The sequence below is a fragment of the Musa acuminata genome, chromosome BXJ2-3 (genome assembly GCF_036884655.1).
Source record: "Musa acuminata AAA Group cultivar baxijiao chromosome BXJ2-3, Cavendish_Baxijiao_AAA, whole genome shotgun sequence".
Classification (NCBI taxonomy): Eukaryota; Viridiplantae; Streptophyta; class Magnoliopsida; order Zingiberales; family Musaceae; genus Musa; species Musa acuminata.
This window is the reverse complement of record NC_088340.1, coordinates 853,121-876,080: the sequence shown is the minus strand read 5'-3', so window position 1 is coordinate 876,080 and position 22,960 is coordinate 853,121. Positions and strand designations below refer to the sequence as shown.

The window sequence follows — 22,960 nt, the reverse complement described above, 5'->3', positions numbered from 1 at the left end:
GATTACCAATAAAGAGCTTTCTTCCTTAGAAACCATCATCTCCTTCAAACCAAAAACAAAAAACTCACAGATCATTCTTCTTCTTCTTCTTCTTCTTCACATCATCATCGATGATTCTTGACATGGTAATATTCTTTTGTTTTAGGTTTGCTTTTCCGTGGAGTCATAATAGCGTTTTCTTTGTTATTTGTTCTTGGGTTCTTGGAATCACGATTAGTTAGATAGAGAGCGACATCTTTGTTATTTGCTCACTCATTTGTTTTGATCGATCGTAAAGATATTATAATATTTATTATGTTCATTTATTACGAAATATGATAATAAGAAAAAGGTGAGACGTCACATCCAATTACAGTATTCTTCAAAAAAAATAATTAAATTACATTATCTTCGGTTATCGAACATAAATCCCATTCCTTCTGTTTAGAAACACTTTCATTTATTTGATTTACTGGGGCTAAAAAAATAATTTAATGATATTTTATTTACTACGCAAATTATGCCATTTCCAGCACAGGCAATCATTCACGGGCGGCACCGCATGATGCGGTTGTCATCCGACGGCCGACTTTGCTTCCGTAGAACACGTGGCAGAAATCACGGACCAGTAGCCTCTGGGCCCCTGCGGTCCGACCGACATCTGTACTTGTTAATTCATAACGTGGGACCCAGTATGACTAATAATATTTCGGTGACATGTGTAGCACGTGTGTGTGCGGGCACGTAAAATGGTACACATTTTGTTGTGGCAAATCAACAAACAGGTAGCGGCCTCAACTTTCTATTCCATATCGCAACCATCGTTTAGCATCATCGAGGACGAGCTGTAGATCTCATGGAGCTGCAGAGAGTCATGCGCATGAACAGCGGAGCCGGCGAATCCAGCTACGCCAACAACTCCAAGATCCAGGTGAGTCTTCCATGTCGATCTCTTCTTCCTTCGCCCGACAACTCTCTCTCTCTCTCTCTCTCTATGGATTCGGTGAGTCTGCGTAGGGCGTCATCATATCGAGAACCAAGGACATACGACGGGAAGCGGTGGTAGAAGCCTATCTCTGCGCTGCTGCCTCCTCCGGGACCATGAGCATTGCCGACTTGGGCTGCTCCTCGGGTCCCAACGCGCTGCTGGTGGTTGCCGACATCGTGGAGGCCATCGAGAGAAGCTGCCTTCAGCTACGGTCCCCCCCGCCGGACTTCCACGTGCTCCTCAACGACCTATACTGGAACGACTTCAACACCGTGTTCCGATCGTTGCCCGAGTTCTACCGGGCGAGGGAGCGGCTCCCAGGCTGCGGGCGCTGTTTCTTCTCGGCAGTGCCTGGGTCGTTCTACGGCCGGCTGTTCCCCGGAAAGAGCTTGCAATTCGTGCATTCCTCGTCGAGCCTTCACTGGCTGTCTCAGGTCGGACATGCTTCCTTGTCTAACGTACCACGTTCCAGGAATCAATCAGCATGCCAAATCCCGATCCCAGATCTGTAGGTCCAAGGCAGTGGTAATTGTTGACTTTTGCTTGCAGGTTCCCGAGGAACTCCAGAACGGATCTCCCGTCTCGTGTCTGAACAAAGGGAAGGTGTACATCTCCAAGACGAGTCCTTGGGCCGTCTTGAATGCATATCTGAAGCAATTCCGGAGAGATCTCAGGCTATTTCTCCGGTGTCGTTCCGAAGAAATAGTCGGTGGAGGCCGCATGGTGCTGGCGTTGATGGACAGGAGAAGCCCAGACCTCGGGATGCCGGAGGACTGCCACCTGTGGGAGCTCCTCGCGGAGGCACTCAATGACATGGCCTCGGAGGTAATCTTCTTCACTGCTTCTTTTCGCCCTAGTCTCTCTCGCCATTACCAGTAGGCGATTAATACATCACCGTAACTCATTAACTCACCGATTAGACAAGCCGTCCAAATTATACTGCTCGATGAACAGGAAAAGTAAGACGACTTAGTTAAAGCTTATCTCCATCTCCAACACACATACGCCACTTCTCGACTTAGTTGAAGCTTATCTCCATCTCCATCTCCAAGACACAGACGCCACTTATCTCTCTCTCTCTTTCTCTCATGTTAACAGCGTCCCGGATGGCATCACATCGTCCTTTGTGCCATCTAAGTCTACCGTCACTGTCGGGTGGGGTGGGGTGGGGTGGGGTGATGAGAAAGGACTTTGTACGTTACAGTATTAAGAAAGTTTGGGTCAAAATCAGAATAAATATTATATATATATATATATATATATATAATATTTTATCATATAAATCAACCAATAATTGATTTACCCCTTAGGATCTTTATAATTTATGAGCAAATCATAAACATATATAACTCACAAAACTTATTATAGATAAAACATTTTTTTAAAACACATAAATTCTTTATGCACTCAACACATGTTTTTGAAATATGCATCCATGTCGATTATTTATACTTTACATGCTAACATAAAATAATACTTCAATACTTTTTAGAACAACATACATGCATTTTTAACCTTAATGGTGTAGATAACACATATATCTTGGGCTCATAAGAAATTAGTTTTTTAAATATATTCCAATGCATAACTCCCATTGGTAGGGTTTAGATTATAGCCATACTTACTAAACAACTATCATGCTATTAAAAATAATATATCAATAATTTTTTTATAAAATTAAATTTTAATAAATATTTTTGTATATCATTTAAAAATGTATATAATCTAAAACTAATAATATTCATATATTTTTCAATCCTTTTCAAATATAATGGTTGAACATACATTTTCATATGAATTAGAAAACATAAATAAATCATATGCTTTTTCAAATCGTTAACATGTAATTTTTTTCAAAATATTTTTTAAAACATAAAATAATTTATAATTCATATAAATCATATGCATTTATCAGAACACATGCATTAATATTTCGAAAAATAAACTTGACTAGGTCATGGAATACTGATCCTAATTTTGTTTCCTTGTAAAAACATCTTATGACCCATTACAAATCTAACTCCACATTGTTATGTAAGAGATGTGGCTAGAATGACATATAGACCAAAGAAACAATACATGGAGAATTGTTCTTACGTGATTTGACACAAGTTTAACCACATTCACAAAGTATAATCCAAATCTTTTATGAGAATAATAAACTATAAAAAATTAGAATGTTCTACTGAGTTAATCCAGTGTCAATCCCAATTCTCTAGCACTATAGGATCACCAAAATCCTGGTGATTTATTTTTTTTCTGGTTAATTCGAAGGCTTGTTTTCACACGTATTTCAAATTAATTAGTTGGATGATCAGTGCTTGACAATCCTATCACTATATTATGATTTTACAAAAGTTTTAATAAGTATATATATATATATATATGATGTCATAATACAAAATTATCCTCGATAATAACTTTAACATTATTTGATTGATCAATGCATATATGCACAAAAGAGATTATGTTTTAAGCTATTTTTCACCTACGATTCATTTCTATATCATAACTTTTTTTAAAAAAATAATTGATTTAGATTCAATGTGTTTTTTTTCTTATTTTGAAACATAATACATGTCTAAATGTTATCTATCGTAGCAATTCTTTCTCATTTGTTCATAAGAAAAAATATTTTTTTTGTCAAATAACCATAAATAGATCTAAAAAATACATCGTCGTTGTAATATTTCCAATTTAACTCGTAAAGCTTCTAAATATATATATTTTTTATTTTATTCATACCGTCGAATGTTTTTTGAAGTATTTCTCAATCCTCTTTTGTTATTTTTCATGAACGTTATATCTTAAAAGCATGCCTTTTCAAATCTTAATGCTCCAAAATTATTGGAAATGAATCGAGGCAAGTTTAATTTCGAACGGACATGAATGACTAAGCTTGTTGTTTAGCTCCAAAATGAAAGCTCAAGATCTCACTTGTATCGTGCACGACAGGGCCTGGTTGCGACGGAGAAGATAGACACCTTCAATGCCCCCTTCTACGCTCCATCCTTAGAGGAGCTGAAGCAGGTGGTCGAAGAAGAAGGGTCCTTCTCGATCACAACCATAGAACACTTCGAAGCGGGCTGGGACGCCGTGGCCGATCACCATTCCGGTGGTCATGACCAGCACGACACCATTGACCGAGAGAACGGCGCGGTGCATGAACGGAGAAAGAGCTACTCTCGACGCATGGCCATGGGAGTCAGGGCTGTGCTGGAATCGATGCTGAAGGGCCACTTCGGAGAGGGCATTCTCGATGAGCTCTTCTTCCGGTACGGCAAACTGCTGGAGAGTTACTATTCCGCAAACAAACCCGAGGTGGGCAACGTGGTGGTCGCCATGGTAAGAAACTAAGTAAGCTCACTCCTCCTCATCCTTCCTCTGCTCGGACCTCCTTTACCAGTCGTCGTGTGGCATTCCTATTGAGTGTGTATCAGTAGTATGTTTAGTTCATTTACCTACTTGTCGGATCGTTGTTGCATGTTTGATCTTTATACCCATACCATACGTGGATAATATTCTCTCAGGTTATGTGTGTAATACCACTATAATCGAGATCAATTATTATTTACTAGCTTCAACGTCGAAGAAACTTTGTCGAAAATTTCACTTGACATTAATGGTGTTTGTTCTGTGTTTATTCTTTGTATATGATAGAAATAAAATAAAAAGAAGATCTCTCGCGATAACAACCTCAACAACAGTCAAGATCTATCGTAAAGTCAACTTGTCCCGATAACTTATCCTCATGTTTGAGATATATCTCATAGTTATAGTCAATTTGTCATAGAGTTCCGGTGAATCACGTGTGCGTATTGCCGCTGCCAATTCCTTGTACTCGTCTCCTAGACAGTTGAAAATATGAATAGTAACTTTTTCATCGCTGAGGGAATGATCTTATCGATGATAATCCGCGAGTGCGGGAACGATTGACTAGGGTGGTTTGAAACTTGTACCAAGCTTCGACAGTAGTGTCACATGAAGAAATGAGACGATCCTGACGTAACCATAATTTGTGGTCCGGATTTGATACTGGATTGGGTGAGCCTGGATGTTGAGCATCGTCGGTGAACGAAAATAGCCATCGACATAGCCTAGAAAACCATAACTAAATAATAGATTAGAGAATTGATTTACGATATCTCATCATGTAATAGGTTGTTATCGCGGGAGATTGACTGTTATCAGTATCTTTACTGAGCCCGTCGCCGGTGGTCATCCGCTCCTTGACCGTCGACCGCTTCCCGACGTCGTCCATGACAAACAGAAAGGTGGCGCCCATCACTGAACACATGCCTCGACCCCAGCTCGGCCTCGATGGCGTCCTTGATCCCGCAGGTCCCCCGGTGCGAAGCCCAGAGAGCACGTCCTCGGGCGGCTTTTATAGCGGCTCCCTCGACCACCATGCACCAGATCCTGCTCTTCGATCGTGGAAGAGACAGAAACGTCGCATCATAAGAGAACGCATCGAACTCACCTACCATCGACCGGTTCATCGACACATACATCCCCATTCTTGCACGCCTCTGATCGACCGACCTCATGCATTCGACACACTCCAAGTGCCGTTGGTCATCCGCTGCTTTGGCTTGTCCTTATTGAGTCAGATCGATTCACTCGACGGCTGCCTGATGATGACCGGCACACACGACGTATTGGAATTTTGTGCAGCACAAGGGTGGGTTGGTGGAGCTGCGAGCTTCACCAAACTCCCCGGTCGCCAACTTCGGAACGTCAAGCCTAAAAAACACAGGAACGACGAATAGAGAGATATGCATATCCTCACCCAACAAGTCATGCGGTCAATGCTTGCATTCGAATTCTAAATTATAATATTACTAAAATAATTTCCTTTCACGTCAGATCAAAATAGTCAAACTCTCACGAGTTTAATAGAATACAAATTTGCAGCCGAGTGTTGCTATTGTCGGATGCAAACGTCGAGGAATGACTTCTTCCGTCGACATGATGGGATGGGTAGAGGAAAACAAATCCTAGTGCTAATAATAATCATAAGATTTGCTAAATAATTACTTTCACAGCAGCACTTATGAAATCATACTGTGAGACAAAATAAGATTCTATATGAGGATAAATAAATAGAAGAACGCTCTACCAAAAAAAACACTAATCTTTAGAGATTTCTTTCTCTCTCTTTTTTTTTTTGAGACAATCGATCGTCCAAAAAAATAATCTTGAGATATGTGAAGCAGAATACTTCCATAATGACGTCCCAATTCCAGCAGAATATCTTATGGTATTTATATTGGATCGATCCAATTATAATAGATTTATAATACCTTTATGGAGGAGGTCTCAAAAACATTACAATCTTAATGTTCTGCTGGCAGAATATTACTGCATCGATTGGAAGCTACAGTGATTGAAATTTGCTGACAGTTTGGAGTTTCCGGTTTCATTACTGTGAACTTACGACTTTTCAACGGCGTGCCAATCAGCCATGACGACCTTTCGACACTATCTTATCCTTCGACATGCAGCAGTGGGTGGGTAGGTGATCGATATGGCTGCTTCGGCCATGGAAAGACAACATGACCTACCTTCCATTTTACCTGGTCAAATCTCCACGTTTCTCACATAAGCAGGCCTTTTGTTCCTCCCTCGGAATTCCAGTTAGCTGACTATATGCAGTGTTCCGTAGATAGATGTGTGTATGTATGTGTATATATATATTGTTGGGGAGGATTCGCCATCCTTCGCCCCTTCATCGACATCCTTCTTCAGGCGATACGCAGTGACCATTCAGCGTATCCAATCCATCCCCAAAGATGGCACACATCAACGCCTTCCCGAGGGCGCAGGGCGCCGACGGCCCGGCTACGGTCCTGGCCATCGGCACCGCCAATCCTGCACATTTCGTGGATCAGATGGAATATCCTGACTTCTTCTTCCGAATCACCAACGCAGAGGACAAGACGGAGCTCAAAGAGAAGTTTAAGCGGATATGTACGAAGCTTCTTCTTCCTTGTCTCTACTAACATGTCGGAAGAAGGAGACTGATCATTTGTCGAATGGGGTTGCAGGTGAGAATTCGGCCATCAGGAAGCGGCACATGTCCCTGACGGAGGAGATCCTCAAGGGGAACCCCAATCTGTGCGGGTACATGGAGCAGCCGTCGTTCGACGCGCGGCAGAAGGTGGTGCTGGAGGCAGTGCCAAAGATGGCGGCGGAGTCGGCCGAGAAGGCCATCAAGGAGTGGGGTCGCCCCACGTCGGACATCACACATCTGGTCTTCTGCTCCGCCGCCGGGTTGGACCTCCCGGGCGTCGACTACCGCCTGGTCCAGAAGCTCGGCCTCCCCACCTCCGTCCGCCGCGTGATGCTCTACAACGTGGGCTGCCACGCCGGCGCCTCGGCGCTCCGGTTGGCCAAGGACCTCGTCGAGAACAACAAGGGCGCCCGCGCGTTGGTGGTCTCCTCCGAGGTGAACGTCATGTTCTTCCGTGGCCCCGACGACGACCACTTCGAGAACCTCATCGGCCAGGCCCTTTTCGGCGACGGCTCGGCGGCGCTCATCGTCGGCGCTGACCCGGTCGAGGGGGTTGAGAAGCCCATCTACGAGATCAGCTCGGCGTCGCAAGTGATGGTGCCGGAGAGCGAGGAGATGGTGGCGGGGCACCTGAGGGAGATCGGCCTGACCTTCCACCTCGCGAAGAAGGTCCCCTCCATCGTCGGCAGCAACATCGTGCGGTGCCTGCAGGCGGCGTTCGCGCCGATGGGCATCACGGACTGGAACGAGCTGTTCTGGATCGTGCACACGGGCGGACGGGCCATCATCGACCAGGTGGAGGCCAATGCGGGGCTGGCGGCGGGGAAGCTGGCGCCGACGAGGCACGTGCTTAGTGAGCACGGGAACATGCAGAGCGCGTCGGTGCTGTTCATCATGGACGAGATGCGGAAGCGATCGGCGGTGGAGGGCCACGCCACCACCGGACAGGGCTGCCAGTGGGGGGTGCTCTTCGGCTTCGGCCCGGGCATCTCCGTGGAGACCGTCGTCCTCCGCAGCTTCCCGATCTAGTCCGATTCCGTCCGGTTCATGTCGTAGTATGGGTTGGAAATGTATGTCCAACTAAGTAAACCATCGTAACATGTATGTATGTATATATGCATGCATGTATTTCTTTAGAGACTTTGCCGCTTCTATAAATATAATAAATTATATTGGATCGATTTATAGTTATTGGATCGCTAAAGATGTGAAACTAATTAAAAATAAATTACTTTCACCTTTGCTATCAAAATTATACAAAATGTCTATTTAATTATAAATTTTGTTATTATATATTTGATTAAAAATTTATATGAAATACCTGTTTAATCTTTTTTACTCTTAAATTTTATTAAAATATATGGATACTAACAGGGCATAGTTTGGTAACCTATCCTTCGACCACTGCAGACACGTCAGCCCAAGCACAATGCTGCCCCGCAAAAGTCAGGACGGCACCGCTCGAGCACAGTGCCTCCCCGTAAAAGTCGGGACGACACCGTCGGAGCACAATGCCGCCCCGCAAAAGTCGAGACGGCATCGCCCGAGCATAGTGCCATCCCGCAAAAGTCAGATCAACAACCATAAATATGATAGGTACGAGCGGTCCTCGAGGGGGATATAAAAAACCCCTCGCAGGGCCGAGGGGGACTTTTCAGGCCACTCATTTCTAATAAAATCTTCGAAGAGGTTGAAGTCGGGAGGCCCTTCCCGACCCCGACCTCCTCGATCAGTGTGCAATAACCGAAGGCCCAGAAGCATGAGGTCAGCCCATGAGAGTCACCAACTTTGAAGCCAAAGTCCGAGCCCAACCCCTTCGGACTACGCTCTTCATCGCCTGAGCATCGATGAGAATGATCATGTGCACCCGGGACTTGAACCAAGCCGTGCCAACTCACTTTGCCACGGTGTAAAGGATCCCTATCAGATACCAACTTAGGATTTTCACACATTATATCTCTGATATCATTAAAAGTGTTAGGAAGGAGAGATGTAGAAAGAACTTGTCAACACTTCCTCAGTGTTCAAATTGAATCGAAACTAAACTTAATCCGATCCTTACCTTCAATGGTAATTTTAGGGTTTAGGCCCGATCGATCTTTCTCCTCTTTGAATCGATCGTTACCTTCAAAGATATTTTAATTTTTTTTAAGAAAATGATTCTCACTCCATCATTTAATTTTTTAAAGGTAATCGTCCATTTAATTTTAATAAACTTAGTTTTAATTAAAAATTGTGCTCCACGCCATCTCACACGTCTCTGCCACCTCACTCCCGGTCACGTGACTGCCATCCATCTGGCCGGCTCAACGCCACACTCTTTTTTGTCTCTTCTGCTGCCCTCTGTGTTGTTTGTTAATGCTTTCCCTCTCTCGTCTCTTAATCCGTTGATTTCCTCTTTCGTATCTCCAATTCATTCATCTCCTCTTTTTGTCTTGCATGCCGCCGAGGTCGCCTACAACCTCTGTTGGTACGCTCTTTTCTGGGGAACCCCGTGGCCACCGGGTGCGTCGCCCGCGCGCTGGAGCTGGCGTCGTGGATCTACCGCGCCGCTTCATTGTGGTCTGCGTGACGTTCCCGTCGATATGCCACCTCCAGATCCTGCGGCTTCAGGAGTTCGCGGCGGTTTTCCGGAAGGAGTCGGAGGTGATGGCGGTGCTCAGGGAGCACCTCCGCCTGAGGAGGCAGTTCAGAGTCCATCAGCCACCTCTGCCGGGTGTTCATGGATGGTGATGGTGATGGTGACGGCGAGCCAATTTGCGGCGGTTCTCGTCACCACACGCCACCGCTCCTATGACAGCCTCTTCAACGCCGGAGAGCTCGCGGTGAGCTTTTCTTGCTTTTCTCTCCCCTCAAAAGGGGCTATTTATTTTTGTCAATCTATATAACCATCTATTTCTTTTCTTTTATGTTTCTTTTAATTGGTAAAAGAAAGTTCATCTCAAGCATGAAAGACCTAAAAAAGAGAAAACTACAGGGACTACCTTAAATAGATTAAGAAAAATAAAGGACAAAAAACCTATTTGAAAATGTAAATAAAGGGAAAAACAATCTCAGTGTAGGCATATGATTAGTAGGAATTAATTGAAATTTTGTTTTAAATTTGTCCTTCACTATTCTCTTTGAACAAATATCATATCACCAATTCTCTTATATAAGGACTTTATCGATACATTATAAGGTTTTGGATTTTTTTTTTTCACTAAGAATGAGTAGTGAAGACGGGATTCAAAATTTATTATCAACAGATAAAGTCTTTACCGACTACTCTAGCTGACATCCAATCTTATTTTCACCGTTGATCCTTTGTAAAATTTTGTTTGTTATGATCTGACCTACCTAAAATACGTAAATTAAGTGTAATGGCTACTTGATGGGCATAAATCATTAACCAAAATATTTGAAGTCCGAGTTAATGATAATAAACACTCATAGTCTGTAAATCGACTTAATTCTCCTCTTACGTATGGGATTACATTGGGTTGTTATGTTAACACTCTAAATTGGCTCTTAAATTCATCTTGTTCCCAAAGTGGATGGTTGCTAATGCATTGCCACCAGGTCACCTACTTGACAATCACTGTCTCCCTCCTCTAGTGGCATGTAATTTAGTTCCTAAACTTGCTAGGAGTACAAGACCCACAAGTTGCGAATTTGAGTAGAAGATTTCATATTCAAATTGACCATCTATTGTTTTGATTTGACTATGAGGAGGCTTTTATCAAGAAAATAAGATGTTGTTATGAGGCAGCTGGACTTTTCACGAATAGTTTTTTCCCAAAGTATCTTTTTGTTTTTCACTAGTCGTTCCATTTTCGACATTCAACCAACTGAAACTATCATGGTGGCAAATCAAACTTGATCATCAATCAGAACCGAAATGATTATGACCTCCTTTCAATTTGTTGTCACGAATCCATGACTCCATCATAACTGAAACTATCATGGGCATGATAATTGGCATCTCCAGAAACAATGGGAATGAATTTGTGAAAAAAATAGCTTCGTTAGTGTGCTTAACTTTACTTCCAATTAGGGAATGAACTGCTAGAACTTACTACGATCAAAGGATGCCTTTGTTAAGCTATCCACTCGGCATGAAATGAGGCTTTAGCATTCTCTAAGCTTTCCTTTTTGCAGATTAAGATGGAAAGTGTTGAACCTAATTTTAAAGGTGTAGTACGAAGATATATGCAGTGTTCTCTATAGTTTTTCTCTGAAAAAACAAGTTGGCCTTTCTTTATTCTTTTAGTGGATCTGTGTTTTAGTTAAAGCATCAGTGCTGAAAAATAAGAAAGAGATACATGGACACATTAGAGAAAAAATTATACTATGATTGTTTGGCACAACCCATAAATGCTATGCACAATGGCCTTCTTCCTTTGCTGAAAAGCAAGTTCACTAAGTGGTTATCTTATTCAGGCTGTGATTTTGATTTGAGCTTTGTTGATCGCATGCAGAACTTGTCATACATGCTCGGAAGAAACAGCAGCATGATATAACCTGAAGCAATGCCCATGGTTAATCAGAGTCATTGAATAGTGTATTTTTGGTTGTGTACTTGCAGCTCTACTCAATTCTGCTTGTGATCGGATTGGTCATATGCTCATGCAGCATGGCGAAATCACAGATAAAGCCCAAGCACTCACAAGCCATGCTTCAAAATGGCACGTTTGTGCAACGATCGAGTCTTTTGCTATAGATATCTCCAAATCCGATTCTGAATTCCCTGTGCTTAACGGCTAGTGCGACTCGGATGAGGAACTGGAATGCATGAAGATCGTACATCCTCATGGTCACACCATTTTCTTCCAAAAGAGACAAGCATTTGGTAAATCTCTGAAATCATTTGGTATTAAGCACTTCTTCGTTACCTGACTGTTTGGGCTTACCTAGCAAACTCTGGTTTAACTCTGCTTCAATTGTGTTGAAATTGATGAATTAGTGAAAGTTAACGTAGATGAGATCTGGTCTTTTCGTTTTCATTTTTTTTTATTCTTAGCTATGACAACATGCAGAAATCGATGATTAGTCTTAGTCAAGTTAACATAGATGAGACTGACACTAATTCAACCCAAAATATAATCTTATTAAGTTGTGGAACTAACCCGACTCCTTCAAATTTCAATCTTTGGGATGAGATTCTTCTCTTAGTCCTCTGTCGGCCTCTATTTCACACATCAATGTTTCTTAACGTTATTGCAGTGACATATCTGGAGAACAACAGGGCAGGGATCACCATATTAGGCTTCACGGTGGACCGGGCTTGGCTTCACACCATATTTATTTATGCTGGAAATTACTTTGTTCCTGTGGCTTTTGGGCAAGACAATTAATTGGGATCTCTTGAAGCCACCAGTCTCCATGATTCAGATCATTCTTCTCTATCTGCGTATAGATTCTTGATTGCATTCTTCTAACGGTGTAAAGCATATCTTAGGTTTTCAAGTAGAACTACTCTCTTTAGTCGCTGCTCAATTTCTATCCTCCAAATTATCTTCTGAGTGTGCCACTCGAGGCTCCAAAAGTATCGTAAACTGAAGGTTTATACATGTGAATGTGTACCAGTTTACTACAATCTGCATCGTTCGTCGGCAGTCACAAAAGTTTATGTTGCTTCTCTCATGTCGTTGTTTGAATTGGTGTGTGAGATGGATACACAGGTTTGGGCTTCTGCTATGAGACGCACGGCATGGTTTTGTTGAGATGCTTTTGTACTTCCAACACCACCAGCATTTAATCCTTAATCGTTTTGTTCTCTCTCTTCTCGAGTGCTCGAACGAACAATGCCAATGCAGATTGTACAAAGTTTATGTTGCTTCTCTCATAGTCAAGATTTGTAAGAAGAAGAAGAAGAAAAAAGATGTCGATCACAATCGAGGAACAGATGATTAACAATCTATTTGTAATATTTAATAGATTATTAATCCTAACCCATTTATGCCACGAGAAGCAATGGTTGGTAAGTCGGTGCATCGAAGAGGAGGGCGGCTGTTGCAGGGGCAAATTAGACCTCAGCGTGTAGTCATGTTTTCTTCTCTTTTTGTGCGCTCCATGCGGCAGTTCACACAGCCAATAAAGCAAAGCAGCGGCGGTTTGTGGCCGGCGCAGGCAAAATGATGACGACTGACCGTGTTGCTTCGAAGGCATGGCGGGAGTGGGGAGGAGATGACAACAGTGATGGCGGGAGAGGGGAGGAGATGGCAACAGCGAAAGGGGGAGCGGCGAGGTTAAGCGTTGGGGGGTGCGGCTTTACAGCTCGCGGGGTGCAGTTGCTTTACTGGCAGCAGACGGTGGTGGGAAAGAAAAGTTTGCTTTCTCTGAGCTCCCAGGTGGTGTCCAAAAAGACTCGAGCCACAGAGAGAGAGAGAGAGTGATCAATCCCCCACCGTCGGTCTCTGCTATTGGTGGGAGCATTTTTAGATATTCGAAATTAGATTAATTGGAGAATAAAAACAAATTAAATATGAAAATATTTAATTCTCCATATCTATAGAGCAATCATATATATATATATATATATATATATATATATATATATATATCTTCATATAAAAAATTATTATGACACATATATATTTTTTTCAGTAAAAAAAATACTACTCATTGAGCAACAGATAGATTCAAAGAGAACAAACAATTACAGGTAAAGAGATACTTTTAAGAAAGAAAGCGAAAAAGGTGAAGTTAACAGCGATGGCTACAAACAGTGCTGCCTTACTTGCTTCCCGGGTTTGTTTAAACTGTATAGCTTTCCTTCTCCTAACTTTCCTTCACTGTATGGCTTTCGAGGAACAACTCATCATCTATCAAATTGGAATCCACACGTTCATCGACCATTCTCATATCATTATGATGATGATGTGGTAACGACATTACATCTAGCATTAAACCCCATCCGAAAAGATGCATCAATTCCCCCAACCAAGCATGAGTGTTAAGAGTTACACGGAGCAAACAAACCCATAATCCACATTGTTTTATGTAAGTCAGCAAACAAATTTACATATTATATATTTATAGAGAGAGAGAGAGTGAGAGAGAGTGAGAGAGAGAATCTAATAATAAACGCAACAAAATCTAGCAGAACAAATAGCACAAGGATACACCCTAAAACTCCGCATCCATGGCATGCATGCTTCTTGTCGTCACTGTACCTAACCTCTATCCAATGGCTCATTATACTCTATTTGCAATAATAAAACACATACACACACATACCTTTTTTTTCCTTTGCTTCTCTCTTATTCTTCACCTTTCCATTCCCGCCATTAATAACCTGAAACCAAAATAACAATATGAATTGAATTCAATCCAATCCAAATCCACATAATAAAAATCCTGCAAGTAATTAATTACCTTTGATGGCTAGATTTGGGGGGCCTAATCGTCAATGAGGCCACCCGATGGAGAACAACTGCTTGAGCCGACCGCCGGAGATCCGCTGCAACGCCTTCTTGGCCCCGGGGACGTCGGCCTCCACCAGCTTCTGCAAATGATGGCACGCCCCGGCCTCCCCGATCCGCTTCCGAGCGCCGCCACGGCCGGCCGTCATTGCGAGCACAACCGCCACCGGGAGCTGCTTCCCGACTGCATCGTTCCTCGGGTCCAGCATCTGCACCAACCTCGTCACGCTCTTTTCGTCCCTCGACAGCTCCCTCCGATTCGACGCCACCGCCAGCAACGACGTCAGAGCCCCCGCCGCCGCCTGCTGCGCGCTCCCCAGCTTCGAGCACTCCATCATCTTGACCAGCGCCGGTATCGACTCCGCTACGGATCGCTTGATGACTTCGCCTGGGGCGAGATCGGAGACCAGCGACGCCGCTGTCTGCTGGCTCGCGAGGCTCCCGCGCTTGATCAGATCCGTCAGTTGGGCGAAGAAAGATGGGGACGACGAGAGGAGCTTGGCGGCGGCGGGAGAGGCGGAGAGGGCGCTGATCGCTCTCAGGGCGTGATCTATGGCCTCCGGGTCCGATGCGTCGCGGAGAAACTGGAGGAGACGGCGTAGGCCACCCTCTTGGAGGATGGCGGCGCGGATCTCGGAGCCGCCCATCACGGCGAGGAAGGCGAGGCAGAGGGCGGCATTCTTTTGGGCTTCGAGATTACCGGAGACAAGAAGGTCGACGAGGACCGGGACGGCGCCGTCCTCCGCCATGGAGGCCCTACTGTCCTCGATGACAGCCACGTTCTTGAGGGATCCGGCGGCGAGGGCTTGGACGGCGGGCGAGCCGGATCCGGTGTGGCAGGCGGCGACGAGGATCGACACGCCGCCGTAGGCGGAGACGGCCCAGGCGCATGCGCGGTCGGCGGTCATGGCGTGGATCGCGGCGGCGGTGCGCTCTTTCAGGGCGGCGGGTCCGGCGTCGAGGAGGCGGAGGAGGGGGCCGAGGGCGCCCTCCTCGAAGACGGCGTGGCGGGAAGCGTCGGAGGCGGTGGCGAGGTGGGAGATGGCGGCGACGGCGCGGTCGCGGAGGAGGGAGTGGGCGGAGGGGTCGAGGAGGCGGAGCAGGGAGGGCAGGTCGCCCTCGTCGACGACGAGGCGGGAGACCTTGGCAGGATCGGCGGCGAGGAGGTCCAGGAGGGAGTCGAGGGCCTTGTGCTTGAGGTCGAGCGTGCCGATCTGGAGGCGGGCAAAGACGTCGCGGACGAAGAGGGCAAGCTCGGCGCGGGAGGCGGAGGGCCCGGGGACCGGTAGGACGATGGCAGCCGCCGAATCGGCGTCGGAGTGGGAGGAGTCGTGGTGGAGGAGACCGGAACGGAGGAGGAGATTGAGGTCGTGGAGGTGGAGGGAGAGGGCCGAGGCGGCGATGTCGAGGTCGCTCTGAAGTCGGAGTTTGCCTCCGGGGAGAGAAGGATCGAGGCAGCGATCCGAGAGGGAGAGGAGGTCGCGGAGGGTGGAGCGGAGGGCGGGGAGGAGGTGGTCGCGGAAGAGCGGGTTGGAGGGCCAGTGGGGGGAGGCCGAGGCGTCGACGAGGGCGGAGAGGAGGAGTGAGAGCTTGGAGTGAAGCAAGCGCCACCGGCCGACGAGGGACCGTGCGGAGAGTGCGGCAGCGAGGAGGAAAGGGAGGAGGCGTTGGAGGATGAGGTCGAGGCTCTCGGCCGGCGACCTGGGAGACTCATCGCCATCATCTTCTGCTGCTGCTGCGGCGGCGGCGGAGGACATTAAGGAAGCGTGATCAGTCATAGGTGAGCTTTTTGGCTTCCTCCGACTCTCTCCTCCTTTTCTTCGATCTACCTTCGTTTATGGAAGGTGGAGGAGGTTGCGTTAGTTGCAAGAGTAAAGGGCGGAGATGAGATAGGGGCGTAGCTGGGCGAGCCGGACAGGGAACACGAAATCCGTTCCATCCGGTGATTGCCTTTCTACACGGGGTCCATCGAGGACGCTAGCAAGATTTTCTGAATCCTGGTTGGAGCGTGACAGCTGCGTCGCACACCCACGGGAAAGGTACGTGGTAGGTCCGACGCTATGGAAATGGACGGATGGGATTGCTTGCAAGGGAACACGAAGCGGGCCGCGATGGTGGACACAGGGAGGAGTCGACGAAGCAGAGAGAGAGAGAGAGAGAGAGAGGGGAGTAAATGCTCAACTGATCGAGGCCCCGACGCATGTGAGTAACGGCCGGCGTGGCGGCGGGGACGGAAGATTTATTGGAATCCTACTTTGTTGCTTGTTGGGATCAGTCAGGAGGAGGATAAATGGTGCGGAATGGAATCCGACTAATTTGAATATTTTTTTATATATTAAATATGAATTGGACTTTAAAATTAATTTCTAAAAATAATCTATGCTTTTATATTCTTAACATTCGCCTCACTTATATTAGACTAAGAATGATTCTACAATTGGAATTCTTTGTTGATATATAATTGGGATCAATGATTTTTTTTAGTTTTCATTCATTTGTTAAAGTGGAAAGTAAAAGAGAAAGAATACACATGTCCATTTTGATTTCAGCTTAATTTGTTTTTATTAATATCATTCCATTTAGTAGCTTAATCTTAGATGATATGTGATCTATATTTTTATACACTTGCTGTTGAATTGTATTTATTATCTATTAGGCTCTTAAGTTTTTACATTTTATCGTCACCTACTACCTAATTACTTAAGATATTATCGGAATAGGTCACGAGTTTGAATCTAAATCGGTAAAAGAACAAGGATTTTAAGTTTGTGATTTAAATATTTTGTTTTCTTTTTTTCTTTTAGGATTTTATCTTCGTGAGTAAATGCATTGTAGGGGAGAGGTTAGGCGTCCATAAGCTTCGTCTACTGGTTTAATTAATCGAGTCAATGATGGAAAGCTACGAGTTGTCTTCCACTGTAACTTTCTTCTCACTCGCAGTTGCAGGACGACGGTGGTAGGGAAAGAGCCGCGTCGCATGCCGTCCTCCTTTTCGGGTCACTTTCTCGTAAAACGTTTGTTGATGGGAATGCAGCGAAAGCAAAAGCATTGACCGAGGCGAAGCGAAGCGACGTAACGTGTCGTCCGCAGTCCTCCTCTCCTCGCTCCCTTCGCTCTCGGGGTGCTCTCTACCCAACACAGTTGGGATCATATTTCATCCTCTTACCTGCTGTTCTAAATTTGGCGGTCGTGTCTTTTCAATATCTATTTTGCGGATTGGAATTTTGGGCTTTAGGGTTTCAGAGTTTTGAGTCGTACGTCGAGGGTGGAAAATTAGAGCCAATCAATCTATGATGCTCTTACACAAACTCACCGAGTCAACATATGCTGGATTTACAATTAAAACGAACTGAAAAAGATAGAAAGGATGTCAATTTTTATAATGTTAGAATCGTATGATCAAACCAAAGATTCTCTGCTTTCGGTGATGAGTGTTAGAATTGCATAATGCTAAATTGACGAGTCAACATTCTTAACATTTGAATGACCATAAAAAATATTTTCTTGCCACTAAATTCAAATTTAGTAAGGACATATGTTTGAGCTATCGTGAAACACAATTCCCACCATGACATTTGAATCAATCATGCTGCAATGGTGTCCACCAAACAGACTCGATTTATTATAATACATTTGTCGTGGCTTTGTATCTTATGTGTCGAGTCTTGATTTGGGTAATCACGTTAGTGAGATGACAAAGACAGACCCACATTATAGTGACTTCCATACATCAAAAACTTACAACTCGAATCATATATATATATATATATATATATATATATATATATATATATATATATATATATATATATATATATATATATATATATATATATATATATATATATATATATATATATATATATATATCCCATCCGATTACAAGGCGATGCCAACAGGTCGCAGTGATATCTGGACGAAATCATAGACTACCGCAAGCGATTTCACAAAAAAGAAACCCAACCGCTTGCAATCCGAACACGAAGACCTAAAATGCCTACAGAAACAACTGCCCACCATGACAATTTGAAGACATAAAGCGATAGAGGTCGAAAAGCATCCGACATCGGATGGTCCTATCTGGAATAAGGTTCCTCTAAACCACTCTCGAGCATGGAGTTATTTATTATTCTCGCATATTTTCCAAGATGGAAATGCTGGCCTTCCTAACTAAAAAATGGAGCAGATGAAATTTTCATGCAAGTTACGTCGAATCGCTCTATGAATCTTTGATCAGAAACCCTTGCCTTTGCAGCAGCAAAGCGATGGTACTCGTCGAAAATGGAAGTGAGGCACCAACGCTGAAGCTTGATGGGGATATAAACAGGAATAACCTTTGTATAGGAACAAATACTAGAAGACCAAAATACGCAGCGGAATAAAATGGAAACACAATCAAACAGAACACCAAGATATACGTGGAAAACCCCTTCAATGTGAAGGGTAAAAACCACGGGGCAAACTAGAGATAATCCACTATGAGAATAATGAATATACAAATCTCAATCTTTTGCCCAAAACCCAAGCAACAACCACAAGAAAATAACTGGGATACAAGGATCACGTTACTGCCCACAATATCTAAAACCTCCCAAGTAATCACAGCAAGAGCCTACTGTAGATTTGATCTAACCTGAGATGAGAACACTGCTAGATGATTGTGAACAGTCTCTCTGCGTTGTCCTTGTCTTCTTCCCTTTCTTTCTCTTCCTCTTCTGCCTTGTTCTCCTTCTTCTCTTTGGAATCTCGTCGCTACAAAGATCTGCCTCGTTGCTGCCTTTTTATAGCTTTAATCTGTCTCTAAAACGCAGCCACCACACCCCCCTAATCTTAATTAGGGTTAGGTTAAGAGGGGGTGTGAGCTGTGGGCTGATAAAGCCCACTTGGGCTGAATATGGGCCATCAGCCCAACAAAGCTTTCTTAGGCAGCCTACGATGCAACCGGTTCGGTGCTGGATAGGTGGATCGAAGACGAGAGAGAGAGAGTCAGACTTCCACACGTCGAGCAGATGATAATGGTGGAGAAGGAATTGGGTTTTACCTTTCCTCGTTTGCAATGAATTAGGAGCGGGTGGTTTCGGACATCTGCAATTCAAATTAGAGTCCACAGAATCATGTAAAACTGAGTGAGTTTCACCTAAAGGGGGAGGGGAAAAATTAAAGCGAGTTTAATTTCTGAATTTTCCCTACCAAGAACAACCTCGAGGGCCTCGCAAATTGTCTCTTCTGGAATGTCGACAAACGGTTCCTGCATAGCAAGTTGCAATTACAGTGATTAATAGAGTTGATGTAACAAGGTATGCTAATGTCAAACTAGCCAAAACAGTCATAATCACCCATCTTTGGTTGATACAAAGTTGATGAACTATTTTTGTATTTGTTGGAAGTAATATGGAATTTACGCAAGTTCTTTTCCAGTAGTTCTTTGAGATGGCAACTCAGAACCCAAAATTGCACATATGACTCATTAACTGCAAATGGACATAAGAAAAAAACAAAACAAAACAAAACAAAAGATGGCAGCAGAATAGAAGCACCTATATATTAAACATATCAGTCTCCTATATCCCAAATCCCTGGAATGTATATCATGCAGCAGAACTCTAATGTTGACATAAGCATGACAGCAACACAAAAACAAAAAGAGATAAAGAGCAAAGAATTTAGGGCAGCCAAAAAATGCTAAGAAGATGCGAACAAAAAGAGAAAAAAATATATATATAAAATGTGAATAGCTTAGAGATCATGAAGCTTTATATATATACTGCCATTGTAAGCTTGGTATAAGCGTATCTTTGATATACTACACTGGTGTGTGCCAATCAGAACAAGTCCACACAGCCAACATGGCATTCCATGTTTGATATCATATATTTCTTTAAACTGGAAGGCTGCCCAAAGTTTAGAGCTCTTAACTCTCGTGCATACTAGAAATGTATTCGTATTTCAACCCATGGCACATCCATTCCTCAGACTGCAGCCTAATGCCTGTATCTTTGGCAGTTGCAAGTGCGAGGTGTAACTGTAAATGTCTGCAATTACCACTTGTAGGCAAAACCAGCAGTTGAAAGTGCAGTGTTTGGATTTTTGCATGTATAGTTGTTACTTACAGTTGCAACTAAGGCAGAGGAAATGGTAGCTAGTGTTTGTAAAAGGAGACAACAGTCATGCTCACAATAGAAGCAAGGGGAACAACTTATGAGGAGACAAAAAGTGTGAGATGATGAAGAGGAGGGTATTTGAATATAATTTTGGCTTACAACCCAAACTGCAAGTACAATCAATATGTGGCATTTCAAACTGCAAGTTCACTTGCAGTATGTATAGATTAATTACATAAGCACATGTCACGAGTGGCTTACTTATAGACAACCAAAACACCTGCAAGTGAGCTACTTACTGCATAGGACTTGCAGGCAGTACATCTGTGGGCAATCAAATTGCCCCCGACACACCTCAAAGATGAATATTTATGAAAAATTTTCAAAACTTTCTTCATTTTTTTCTGAATGAGGATGGAATTACAATGCTTAAAAGAACATGGCCCTCATGCCCAAAACCTCATATGTTATGGAATGAATATACAGGATATATATATAGCATAAGATGAAAGGAACTATCATGGTTGTCTTGTCCCAATGAAGTATGTTAATTATCATAAGGCATATAATTTCCCTCACAAACTTAGAGAAGATTAGCCTATAAAAATTCAAGGAGCAAAAAGAAAAGGGGGCATGTAACCAATCAAAAACATTATTCAAAATTTCAAATAGCTAAAGGCTTTTCCATTTCATCAGTGTAAATTGTGCAAGGCAATTTTCTCTCTTTCCTAGTTTGTTTGGCATATACGGAGGTGGATGAATCTATATTTCAGAGACTTTTCTGGTAGGTTTTCCTTGTGTGTATATATTTGACTCCCCATCTGATCCATCTAAATGTCTCGATCCAATATCATACTTGTGTTGCTGTTTTCTTCTTTGTATGTTGAAAAATGACAGTGACTTTAGGTAGATAGTTACGTCTCCCACAAGCAGATCTAGAATCAAGGTAATCCATCTGACCAAAGTTTGACAAGAAAGTGCGCTGGGTGAAGAATCAATTAATTTCAATATCAAACAGCGACATCAAGAAAACTAGAGAATGCAGAGTTTAAGCCGTAAGGAGGCAAAATCAAAAGGGAATATACAGAATCATAAAAGATATACTAAGGGATCATATGATACTATCCGAGATCTCGGCTGAAGCATGAACTCTTTATTGACCATGACCTTCTTTTATATATATATATATATATATATATATATATATATATATATATATATATATATATATATATATATTTATTTAAAAGGATTTGTAAACAGAGAGAAACGCTAATGAAAACTTCCAATAGGCACAAAGAGCTTGGCCTAGAAACCAGTGATTACCCTAATCAAACAGTCGATAAAATTGAGATGGGAAAGGAACAATAGTTTTGTTGTGGTACCTTACAACCGTCGATCCCGAACTGGAACAGCTTGATCCCGTTCTCCCGAAGGAACTCCATGTTCTCCTCCGGGTAGGGCTCAGGGCAAAGACACCTAACAAGAACCCCGGTCCATCAAACCCCTCAATCCCCCACCATAATCGCCACAAACGGGGTAAACTCAAACCGAACGGAGAGAGAGAGAGAGAGAGAGAGAGAGGAACATACAAGACGGAGCGGAGCCTGAGCGTCGTCAAGAAGCAGAAGTTGGCGGCGTCCGGGAAACCGGAGCGGTAGAGGCCGCAGCCGACCATGGCAAAGTTGGGCGGCGGGACGAAGAGGTGCGGCACTTCCTCCGCGCCAGGGGGCTGCAAGACCAACGCCACTACCGCGATCGACGCCTCCTCTCCCATTCAAAACGTAGACAGGATGTTCGTCGAAATGCCCACCTCAATTGTGGTGAACGATGGGAGGAATTCAAAGACGAGTGAGACTCTCTTTTATAAAGCGGGGAGGGATGACGATAACTGACTAAACTGACTCTCTTTCTTTTCCTCTGTTAAAGAGACGATTGTCGAGTTCAAATTGTTCAAAATTAGAGAGAGAGAGAGAGAGAGAGGTAAGAGTTTGTTTAGGATGTGGTAGCACAACTCCTTTCTCGACTGATAGATTAGAATAGATTAGCTGCTAGAGAAAGGAATCATCTCAATACAAAATATCATTCAAGACTACGTACGTGTGTCGGAGAAGTTGACCAGGAAACAAAAGTCTTCCTCGTTTACGAGAAGGGAATGGCGTCATGGATTACGGCAATTCCTCACGAGGAATCAAATCCATACTTAATGCATTAGTTCGGATAGAATTCATTAAGATAAAAAGTGAAACCAATCTGAATGAATTTTACCACAAATTGAAGGTCAAATTTTTGATGAGCACGTCAACTACGTCTTCTAAGAGTACAATCTCTACCTATCATTATAACTGATATCGTCATTGGTCTTTGAGTGAGCAGAGCAACTCCACTTGGTTCAGACTTAATTTAAATTTGATATCATTTCAGAAACATTCGATGTTGTTCTGATCTCAAAATACTATTGATGTTACGAAGG

At 43.6% G+C, this 22,960-nt stretch overlaps 4 protein-coding genes and 1 pseudogene across 4 annotated transcripts; 3 read left to right on the top strand and 2 right to left on the bottom strand.

Annotated features, from left to right (window-relative positions):
- The first annotated feature begins 713 nt into the window (after positions 1-713).
- On the top strand, positions 714-4,496 carry LOC103977234 (probable jasmonic acid carboxyl methyltransferase 1). The gene is made up of 4 exons (XM_009392694.3): positions 714-910; positions 997-1,401; positions 1,517-1,792; positions 3,923-4,496. Exons 1-4 carry the CDS (start codon positions 836-838, stop codon positions 4,322-4,324), a joined length of 1,158 nt encoding a protein of 385 aa, XP_009390969.2. The 5' UTR covers positions 714-835; the 3' UTR covers positions 4,325-4,496.
- Positions 4,497-6,672: 2,176 nt separating this feature from the next.
- LOC103977235 (phenylpropanoylacetyl-CoA synthase) lies at positions 6,673-8,171 on the top strand. Its single transcript, XM_009392695.3, has 2 exons — positions 6,673-6,937; positions 7,015-8,171. Exons 1-2 carry the CDS (start codon positions 6,760-6,762, stop codon positions 8,007-8,009), a joined length of 1,173 nt encoding a protein of 390 aa, XP_009390970.2. The 5' UTR covers positions 6,673-6,759; the 3' UTR covers positions 8,010-8,171.
- Positions 8,172-9,363: 1,192 nt separating this feature from the next.
- On the top strand, positions 9,364-12,458 carry LOC103977397 (uncharacterized; annotated as a pseudogene).
- A 1,473-nt stretch (positions 12,459-13,931) lies between these two features.
- LOC135606729 (uncharacterized) lies at positions 13,932-16,286 on the bottom strand. The gene is made up of 2 exons (XM_065097880.1): positions 14,340-16,286; positions 13,932-14,259 (listed from the first exon to the last, which is right to left on the bottom strand). The coding sequence occupies exon 1, from the start codon at positions 16,162-16,164 to the stop codon at positions 14,371-14,373; it is 1,794 nt and encodes a 597-aa protein (XP_064953952.1). The 5' UTR covers positions 16,165-16,286; the 3' UTR covers positions 13,932-14,259; positions 14,340-14,370.
- Positions 16,287-18,801: 2,515 nt separating this feature from the next.
- On the bottom strand, positions 18,802-22,526 carry LOC135606728 (tyrosine-protein phosphatase DSP1-like). The gene is made up of 5 exons (XM_065097879.1): positions 22,080-22,526; positions 21,873-21,966; positions 19,577-19,634; positions 19,428-19,471; positions 18,802-19,338 (listed from the first exon to the last, which is right to left on the bottom strand). The coding sequence occupies exons 1-5, from the start codon at positions 22,262-22,264 to the stop codon at positions 19,168-19,170; spliced, it is 552 nt and encodes a 183-aa protein (XP_064953951.1). The 5' UTR covers positions 22,265-22,526; the 3' UTR covers positions 18,802-19,167.
- Positions 22,527-22,960: the final 434 nt, after the last annotated feature.

What these genes read in the sequence shown, in the direction of transcription:
- LOC135606728 (XM_065097879.1), bottom strand. Translation starts at nt 22,264, where the DNA reads ATGGGAGAGGAGGCGTCGATCGCGGTAGTGGCGTTGGTCTTGCAGCCC. An exon ending in TCGGGATCGACGGTTGTAAG is followed by an intron (nt 19,635 to 21,872) that starts GTACCACAACAA and finishes CTTGCTATGCAG; the next exon opens with GAACCGTTTGTCGACATTCC. An exon ending in TTCATTGCAAACGAGGAAAG is followed by an intron (nt 19,339 to 19,427) that starts GTAAAACCCAAT and finishes CCACCTATCCAG; the next exon opens with CACCGAACCGGTTGCATCGT.
- LOC103977235 (XM_009392695.3), top strand. Translation starts at nt 6,760, where the DNA reads ATGGCACACATCAACGCCTTCCCGAGGGCGCAGGGCGCCGACGGCCCG. An exon ending in AGAGAAGTTTAAGCGGATAT is followed by an intron (nt 6,938 to 7,014) that starts GTACGAAGCTTC and finishes ATGGGGTTGCAG; the next exon opens with GTGAGAATTCGGCCATCAGG.
- LOC103977234 (XM_009392694.3), top strand. Translation starts at nt 836, where the DNA reads ATGGAGCTGCAGAGAGTCATGCGCATGAACAGCGGAGCCGGCGAATCC. An exon ending in CCAACAACTCCAAGATCCAG is followed by an intron (nt 911 to 996) that starts GTGAGTCTTCCA and finishes GAGTCTGCGTAG; the next exon opens with GGCGTCATCATATCGAGAAC. An exon ending in TCAATGACATGGCCTCGGAG is followed by an intron (nt 1,793 to 3,922) that starts GTAATCTTCTTC and finishes CGTGCACGACAG; the next exon opens with GGCCTGGTTGCGACGGAGAA.
- LOC135606729 (XM_065097880.1), bottom strand. Translation starts at nt 16,164, where the DNA reads ATGACTGATCACGCTTCCTTAATGTCCTCCGCCGCCGCCGCAGCAGCA.